This window comes from Rhinopithecus bieti, unplaced genomic scaffold (assembly GCF_001698545.2).
Source record: "Rhinopithecus bieti isolate Rb0 unplaced genomic scaffold, ASM169854v2 scaffold_72385, whole genome shotgun sequence".
NCBI classification, from domain to species: Eukaryota; Metazoa; Chordata; class Mammalia; order Primates; family Cercopithecidae; genus Rhinopithecus; species Rhinopithecus bieti.
Genome location: NW_016826735.1, coordinates 12,720 through 22,231, shown reverse-complemented (window position 1 = coordinate 22,231; position 9,512 = coordinate 12,720). Strand labels below are relative to the sequence as shown.

General features: G+C 31.3%; 1 protein-coding gene across 1 annotated transcript in view; it reads left to right on the top strand.

Moving 5' to 3' along the window:
• The window catches only part of LOC108523058 (low-density lipoprotein receptor-related protein 1B-like), a 140,479-nt gene extending 136,700 nt beyond the window's left edge, over positions 1-3,779 (top strand). The window contains exons 15-16 of the mRNA XM_017863549.1: positions 325-423; positions 1,891-3,779. Coding sequence (XP_017719038.1) covers positions 325-423; positions 1,891-2,031 — 240 coding nt within the window. The 3' untranslated portion in view covers positions 2,032-3,779. The remainder of the gene's footprint in view (positions 1-324; positions 424-1,890) is intronic.
• Positions 3,780-9,512: the final 5,733 nt, after the last annotated feature.

Sequence of the window (9,512 nt, the reverse complement as noted above, 5' to 3'; positions counted from 1 at the left end):
AAAAAAAAAAAAAAAAAAAAGTACTAGTTTTATCTTCAAATTCATGCCAATTCTTATTTGGACTGTTTTTTGTATTTTCTGAACAAGACTTTTGTGAGAGAAATGTCCCTACCTGTGAAACAAAGATCCAATACTAATATTGAATCCAATATTAATATTGGATCTTTTAAGTTGTTTTGAGTTGTTAAAGCTAACATGAACACACTGTAAATGACTTAAGGCTGAAGGGTTTTATGTTATTTTTATGAATTAACATGATATGTATCAATGAAAAGTGGTTCCATAATATTAGATCAGAAACTAAAGTTATCTGTTTATATACAGGCCAGATACATAGGGGGAGGACCCAGTGCTTTCAAGCTTTCACACACAGCGCCGCCCATCTACCTAAACTCTGATTTGAAAGGACCACTAACTGCTGGGGTGAGAGAAGAATATTCATTATTTCATGTCCATTTCATCACAGAACCGTCGCAATCAAACGTTGATTACTAGACTTAGAGGCTTGTTTTAATTAAGTTTTAATTAACAAGAGATTTCAAAATAGCATTTAGATTGGGGGCTTATGTTATGTGTTCTGTCTGTACAAAATTACATCGAAAACATTATCATTTTAGGCAAGCCATTAAGTAGAAATCTCCCTTCTACTGGATTTGGAAATGTTGTAGCCCCTTAACAATGAACATGAGTATTTGTTATTCTTAGAAAAGAAGCTCTAGCCAGAAATTTAAACTGAATAATTTAAACTTTTGATTTTATTCATTTCCTTTAATAGTGGTTTATTTAATATATACAAATTTGATGTGCAGTTAAATAGACTGTACTTTAAAATATGTCATCATATTGAGAAATTACAGAGGGTCTAACAAAACCATTCTCAAAAACATGTTTCAATTAAGTAACCTTTGTTTAGAGAAAGCTGTTCCGTCTAAAGTTACATAGTTCATTTTAAGCAGAAGAGGAGAAAAGATGCATATCAAGATTCCTAGGGATGAGAATTCTGTCCCTTGTCTTCTTTCCCATTAGCTGTTTTCATCCTCATTCTCTATCATGTTTGTCTCAATTACATGGCTCAAAGATTATAATGTTTCCTTGTTGTAACTAAGATTTAATGTACTGTTTTTGGAAAGACAAAACAGAACAAAAAATAACAAAAACAAACAAACACTACAACAAACTTTCTTGGGATAAGCTGCAATTTGTTAAATAATGAACATTGTATGTTTTCCAACTCAAAGAGGTCAACTACTGCATGCCTCTATTCTACTTCAAAATGCTGTAAGTGTTTATGAAACTTAAGATGACTGCGTACATCACAATTCTTTGAAAAAGTCCAAAAATATTTCTAATAAGTACACAGAGGTTGTTTGAGGCAAAAAATCTTGCTTTTATTTTAAATCTGCTATACTAACACATTTCTTTACATTTTTGTTTACTTGTTTTTAAGTTCATATTGAAATATTATAAGCACCAAACAAACGCTTTTCTGAAAACACATGTTACTTGCTGCTGATTGGCTTGTAATAGCAATAAGGGGACAACACAAAAACTGAAAACATGACAATTTAGTTTCACATTTTATGCTTTTATAATAAAGTCTCAGTGAACATAGCTATCACAAAGACTTTTTCTGGGTTTTTATGTATGGCAAAGCTCCTTTTAGGTTTTCAAGTTACTTGCAAAATGTAAAATTATGTTTTATGTAATACCTTGTTTGAGTTGACTACAGTCTGTAAGCATAACATATAAATAACCTTTAAATAATTACTATTTAATAAATTAAATGTATTGCATATAAATATTGTTACGATTAGGAGATGGACATTCTAGGAAATAAATAATTATGTGGCCAAGGCCAATAATAAAATTATATATTTTTTTCTCCTTCAGCCAACAAATTACTCCAATCCTGTATATGCAAAATTATATATGGATGGGCAAAACTGTCGAAACTCCTTAGGAAGTGTTGATGAAAGGAAAGAACTGCTTCCAAAGAAAATAGAAATTGGTATAAGAGAGACAGTGGCATAATCAGTGATACCTTTTATATGCTGTATAAATGTATAAAATATAAGGATTACTTTTGTATGTTCCAATAGTATTATACTTGTTTTGGCATCAGCATTACCTCTTTCTTTATCTTTTTCCTGGTTAATTGTTTTCTGAGTTTTTGGGTTTATGTTTTGCTGATGACTATTGATTGACCATTTGTATGGTATTTTTATGAAAAAGAACTGCACTACAGTACAATTTACAACAATGCTGCTGATATGACACACCTTTGAATTTGTTAAAATTAAAAACAACATATTCCTTTGTAGTGTGAATATAAGCAATCTATTTTATATGAACTTTTTTGGTTGTACTTAATCAAAGAGAATCTCTGCACTTTTCCATTATATGGTTTGAAAGCTGTAATACAGTGTCATTTTATTTTTCTCTTTAAATTGATTGATGGGAAAATGATTGAATGGTCAACTCTCTTCTTTGTGCCCATAAAAATTGAATCAGACTCTGCTGAAAATATATAGCTCTCACAAGTTCAGCATCACCTGCTTTGAAATTAGCCTTAGATTGCCAACCAATAGATGAGAATTTTGAGGAAAAAATTTAAAAATATGTAAAATTAATAATTTGCATGAACACGGATGACTCCATTTTCCAAAACTTAGTGGACTCTATCTGATATACTAAATGTATACACCTTGTAAGCAATAGTTATATTTAGGTGGTAGAACGTAGCAAAAATATAACTGAAAGTTGGCAGACTGCACTTGCTACTAAATAAGACCTTTTGTTCTCCCTCAGTCTTGAGATTGATAGCCAGCCTAGAGCACAACAAGGCATTGGGTACTTGTGTCTTAGGTATTTCTTCCCAGTACATGCATTTTGTGGAAGATTAACCCAACCCCTTACTACACTGAACACTAAAGAATAATACATAAGCACACAAATTGATGACAGAATTTCAATTATGTGAATGCACCCTCTTTGCTAGGTCAAAAACAAAGGGCAAAGCAGACATTTTAGTACACATAGTGATTGATAAATATTTTCAAGATATAATATGAGTAATCCATTATTTGCCCTATCCAAAATATATTCAAGAGCCTTCCAAGTTGTAGAAGAACAATGATCTGCCCATAATCGAAGGTGGAGAGTCTAAATGCTGTACCAGTTGCTCTGGTATTCAGGTTTCCTTGGGTTTTACAGAACACATGGACCCCATTCACATTTGGTTTGTTTATCTTCAAATCTGAGTTGAAATGAGTGTTATTTAAGTTGTATTAAAAAAATGGATAGCATTTTTATACAAATATCTTTAAAGGCACAAAAGATTTATTCACAAGTTTTGGAGGGCTTTTTGTTCCTCTGATAGACATGACTGACTTTTAGCTGTCATAATGTATTAACCTAACAGATGAAATGTTAAATATGTGGTTGCTCTTTATCCCTTTGTACAAGCATTAAAAAAACTGCTGTTTTATAAGAAGACTTTTTGTTGTACTATGTGCATGCATACTACCTATTTCTAAACTTTGCCATATTGAGGCCTTTATAAACTATTGATTTATGTAATACTAGTGCAATTTTGCTTGAACAATGTTATGCATATCATAAACTTTTTCAGGTTCTTGTTTAAGTACATTTTTTAAATTGAACAGTATTTTCATTTTGGTTATAATATAGTCATTTTGCCTATGTTTCTACAATGAAGTGTTAAATACTTTATAAAAAATTGTTGACTGACTTATTTAAATGAAATTCTACATATTTAAGAGCTTGTGTTGGGTAGTTTTTAAAAATAAGAAAATTTCTTTATGTAGCTTAAATATTCTGAGAAACCTGTTTTAGTAAACACGGCATTTTATATCCTTAGAACATAATACTCTCCAGGGGAAAACTGATATCATTGTATCATTTTTCAATGCACAGCGGAGAAGGCATTATCTGTCTTCATGAAGTAGAAACACTCCCCTTACTTTTTCCTTTTCCCTGCCTTCCTGTGCCTGTCAGAGACTCCACATTGCAATAGAAAGGTTCTATACCATAGTAGCATGACAACCATGCTGAACAAATCAAAGTTCTTCCTGTCCCTTTCTATTCCCCAAAATTGTACTTTATGGAAAATCAGATTCCATTAGATGCTATTTCCACATTCTTTTGTAAGTAGAATGGTTATTTGCTATGCCTACTTTTAGCATCAGACTAGAGATGGAAAATACAGGTGCGTCTGATTTACTTATCATCGAGTTATGTTATTTGAAGGGGCCTTTTGATATCAGAGATGTGTAAATGCAACTGAAATTATTATTTCAAAGAAACAGAACCCACGGATTGGTGTGATATTAATACAGTTAACATTAGTTTAATATTTAGCAAATAATATATGATATGCAACCAACTGCCAGTTGGGAACCGACACTGATGACCTATTCTCACTAGGGCCCTAGTGGAAACAATAGTCAACAGAACTCAGAATGTGTTTTTTAACTCTGGAGCCCTGTGGCTACTTTACATGATAAATATCTATTTTCAACTAAAGTTAATTTAATCTATTTCCATAGCTCTATTGTGTTCTATTCCAGTTTTCTATTGCAAAAATTTTTATAAATGCTAGAAATTCAAGTTTATAATTCTCTTTCAAAGTCACAATTCTTTATAAATGCCATCAAAAAAATCCTTTCTAAACTGTTACTTCAAGCTTTGGTGGGAGATATTTTATAAAAATTAGTATTTCCTGATAAAACTTGCTTCTCTACCCAAATGCCTTGTTATCTAGAGCAATGCGTTTCAACTTCTTGGCATTCTGCCAAGTAATTTATTTTCCTGTATAGGGACGGATATTTAGAACTATCATTTCCTTCTATCCATTTCAGTAATGCCAGTACCACCACCTAAAGTTGCAACAAACAAATGTCTATAAACATTCCCAAATGTCTTCTGGGGAACAAAATTGTCCCTGATCAGAACTACTGATTTAGAGCTATATTCTCTCTCTCATTATTAAATTACTATCAGCTGGAACAAAAAAAAAAAATGCCCCTGCTCAACAAAATCATGGTATTCCCAAGTTTTGATTTTAATTCCTTAGTGTCGATGATGAATGAGTTATAGAAGTTTGGTATTAATGAAGTGCCTATGTAGTAAACAGTCAAAAGCTATGATTACGGGGAAAAATTTCATTTGGAAACGTTTACAATTTTGCATAAATTAAGTCATTTATTTATGTAAATGTGTTTTATCTGTGTCCATTTCAGTATCAGTGATTGTGTTTTATTTTGTTTTGTGTTTTGTCATTTGTTTATTTGGTTAGTTTTAGAATTGAAGAAAAGTCTGTGCTTTTCTTCTAGGAATGTTACTTTCTATTTTGATGATGACTGAGATATGAAGAAAGTTCAAACCTAAGTACATGTTATGGCTATTATAAATGTACTGCAATATACGAAATGCCTACGATTTCCAAATCGCAGAGAAAACTAGTATATGTGATGCAAGAAATTGTAAAATTATTGTTGATTTTTATTTATTCTCTCTCATTTCTATATCTTCAAATACATCCTTTGGATATAAAATCTTATTCCTCTGAGAATATTAATATTAGGTACAGATTCAACTTCTTCATGTAGTTTGATTTAAAAGATTAAAATATAAGAGAATAAGAATTCTGTGAGCTAAGCAATATATAGCTAACTACTTTTTAACAGCAGTTTTATCTTATACTCCATGCGTTTTCATCACTGTAACAATGACTTTCTCAATACTAGATGATACAGCCAAATCTAATGTATACTAAGAGTTATTAATCATTACTTAAATATGAACATTTTGCCTGTAACTTGCAAGAAATGGAGAGACTCGAGCACTACTTTATGAAGATTTTAGGGCAATCTGGCACAAAAATTTCTACTATGTATTTTGAATGTGAGGAATAAAAGAGCCAAAAGTGGTTTATTTTCAATTTTGCTACCACATCTACTGCCAGCTTAACATATCTCGAAAGATAGCAAGTCTTGAAAAGATAAAGACAATTAAAAAATATAGGGAAGTAGTTTTATTCAGAAAGACATTTTGTTTTTGATGTTATCGTATCCAAAGGCCCAACAATGTTTTCTTCATACAGTGCTATGCAAGTATCTAGTGTACAGAAAGAAAAATAGATGAAATGAATTTTTTGGTTTGGCTTTTCTCTAGCAGATGTTATACTTATGTGGCTGCAATTTATTCTGAAAATAGTTTCTAGTGAATCCCATCTTTTTTTTTTGTACTCAAAGTGATCAAAATCAAAAGAAAATTGATACTAAAGATGGACTATTTGATAAATTCTATGCTTAGAATGTATTCATTTTCTCTGATGGATAATCTGTCCATTTAGAATGGGGTTTGTAAGATATTGTTGCACTTAAGCAATGCAATTCTGATACTTTAGTCATTTGTTCACTCCAGGATAATTTTTCAGCTGTGGTTTCTTCTGCAGTTTTAATACATAAATTATGCGCCTCCTGGTGCAATTTGATTTCCAGCTTGCTTATGCAGTAGTGTCCTGGAGAGTCAATGATATGAGTCTTCTAGCCTTTGATAGTGAAACCATACACATCTTACTTGGATCAGGAATCTAGTCATTTATAAGTGAGAAAATACTTGTTTCACACACAGAATAAACTGTGAAATATACTTAAGAATACATTTAGGAGTTTCAATAATAAAGTTTTCTGTGGAGGTACTATATATATATATATATGGAATATAAGTTTAGATTGACAACATATATCAACAGATAATATAAAAGTTATGTAAGAAATAACTGGACAGTGAGATTTATACCTAGAATAACGTTTACCTTTAGTATTTATCTTTTTACAACTTATTGCTCTCTTTACTGCAGGATTTATTCCTTGATTTTTTTACTTTGAGTGTATTATTATTTTATGAATAGATTTCACTAAAAGTACTTATCAAAAGCCTATATCTGCAGTGTGTGTGCTGAGCTTTCACATATATGCAAATGTTACAATCTACAATTGTCAGTTATGGCTGAGGAAATTTATTTAAACACATAACTACACACACACACATACACTTAGACTCACATTCTCACACACTGGCTTTGATATGCCATTCACTGTGAAGATAACATTTCTTTCCTAGGATTTAATAATGTTTATGTTCTCTGGCCTAGAAGTTCAGAAAACATTACTCTTATACACAATGGTAGCTAATACCTAATTTTGTATTCCTTATTATAAGATCATCATATCTTCCCTCATTTGCATCTCTTTTTTTATCCATAGTGACATTACAGGAAGCCAATGTTACCATTACATTATTTTATCACAACCTGTATTTTTATTGTAAAAAATATTGTCATTTTGAAAACTTAGAAAATATACATAAAGAAGGAAGAAAATTACCACTATGTTAAAATACTAGAGAGAAAATTACCACTTCAGAGTATTTTCTTTGTTTTAGGGTCATGCTTTAATTTTCTATCCTGCTTTTAAAATATAATATTAAAATATTTGGTTTTATATCTTCCTTGTGCATTTATTTACTTATTTTTATTCAGTTTCTTGTTTGTTTATACTAAGTAGATGCTATATTGCTTGGTTTTATTTTTCTCTTTTGATTTTAAATTTGTTTTTTCTGCTGGTAAGTACTTTCAACTGAAAAAATATTCTAGTAATAGAATCCAGAATTTAAAAATAAGTATTTCCCCCCCTTAAAATGAGAAATTTAACTTCTTAAATTCCCTAATTCAACTCATGTCCGTAGTCTTCATTGATATAGTTTGTATTTNTGATATAGTTTGTATTTTATTTTCAACTATTTTGAGAGAAGTATTTTGTATTCTTTATCTTCTTTTCCTTATTTGGGAATATTTTAACTTATTTTTACATTTAGTATTTCTTTTTTACAACTTACAGCTCTTTTTACTGCATGATTTCTCCATTCTTGATTTTTTTTTATTTCGACTAAATTCTTATTTTATGAGTAGATTTCATAAAGCGTACTTATCAAAAGCCTTTACCTGCAGTATATTTGCTAAGCTTTCACATATATACAAATATTTCTCGAAGGCCTTCAAATAGAAATGTCAACTCAGTTGGATGCACATTTCTAATGCTATAACCTTTTCCTCCAAAATTATGTTGAAGTTGGCCCACTGCTTTCACACAGTCAATGTTGTTAGGGGCCAGTGTATTTTATTTCTTTGTATCATTTTCCTCAGGCTTAAAACAAAACAACTAGTTACAATTAAAATATTTTGACAAAAATGCACACATCTTTTTTATTAATTTTGTCTGCCTACCAGAATATATTTTCAGCTGAGATCTATTTTCCTTAAGATTCTCATTACTTCTGTCCAAATTTTCCTTAAATATACAGAAACACTTACGATGCTTAGGTTAAGTCATTTTTTTTTCCTTTATAACCTACATCATCTGAGTAGTTTTTTTCCTCACCACTCCCATTTACTCTTGAAGAAATTTTCAAGTTTCTGGCATGTATTACTGATTCGCTTTTTCCCCTGTATACTCAATTTCTTTCTTGTGTATGCCTATGTGAGCATGTGTGTGCACTCATGCAAGCACCTCAGGGATGAATTTTAATTCAGTGCACATAGAGTCCTTCCTTATCTTACTCAGCTTTAAAACTTTTTAAAAACTCTGTTTATTCTCCTGTGTGTATTTTCTTCTCAGAGTTTTCTGCTGAGGTGTCATACTATTTGTTTCCTTTTTTCTATTCATAATACCAACAAGTTTTCAAAAGTTATCTTTTGGCAACATTTCTGTAAGTCTACAGAATGGTGTTCTCATTTGTTTTATGTAATTTAAAAAAAATAGTCCGAGGGGCTCTTCATTTTTATTTTCTATTTACTAATGTTGAATTACAGAGAAAATGCTGTAGTTCTAGAGCTGTTCAGCAGATAGGATGTGCAACGATTTCTTTGTTCTCATTTTAGGTCAATTTGATGCCTTTTTGTTATATTTTTTAGGTTTATAACTTCTGATCCTTTTCACCTTCACATATGCTACTGGCTGTGTGCTACAATCCGTTATGATTATTCTCTCTCATTTCAATGTATTTCTTTAAATAATGAAACAAAGAAGTGCATAAAAATCCCAGGGTTCCTGTAATCCCCACCTGCCTGCCACCCCTGAATCTGGCCCAATGTTGTGGCATAACCTTCAACATATTCAACAGGACAGCACCAAGCTTCTCAGTGCTCAAACAGCCCTTCTTTTCTTGAGAACTGTCCCAGATGTCTGCCATATTTTCCAGATGTATCGTTTTCTGAAGGACTGTGAAGCTTGGTTCGAGGCCGTGCTCTGCTCCCATCTAGAAGCACTGACTATTCAGTAGAAGAATGACTACCCATTTCTTTTCTAGTTCTTTTAGTCAATACTAAAGATCCTTGATATTACATAGTACATAACATCTTTCACCGTACATAGTACACTCAGTCAACAAAAAATCCCTGCCAACATGGATGTCCCCCACTAAATTTT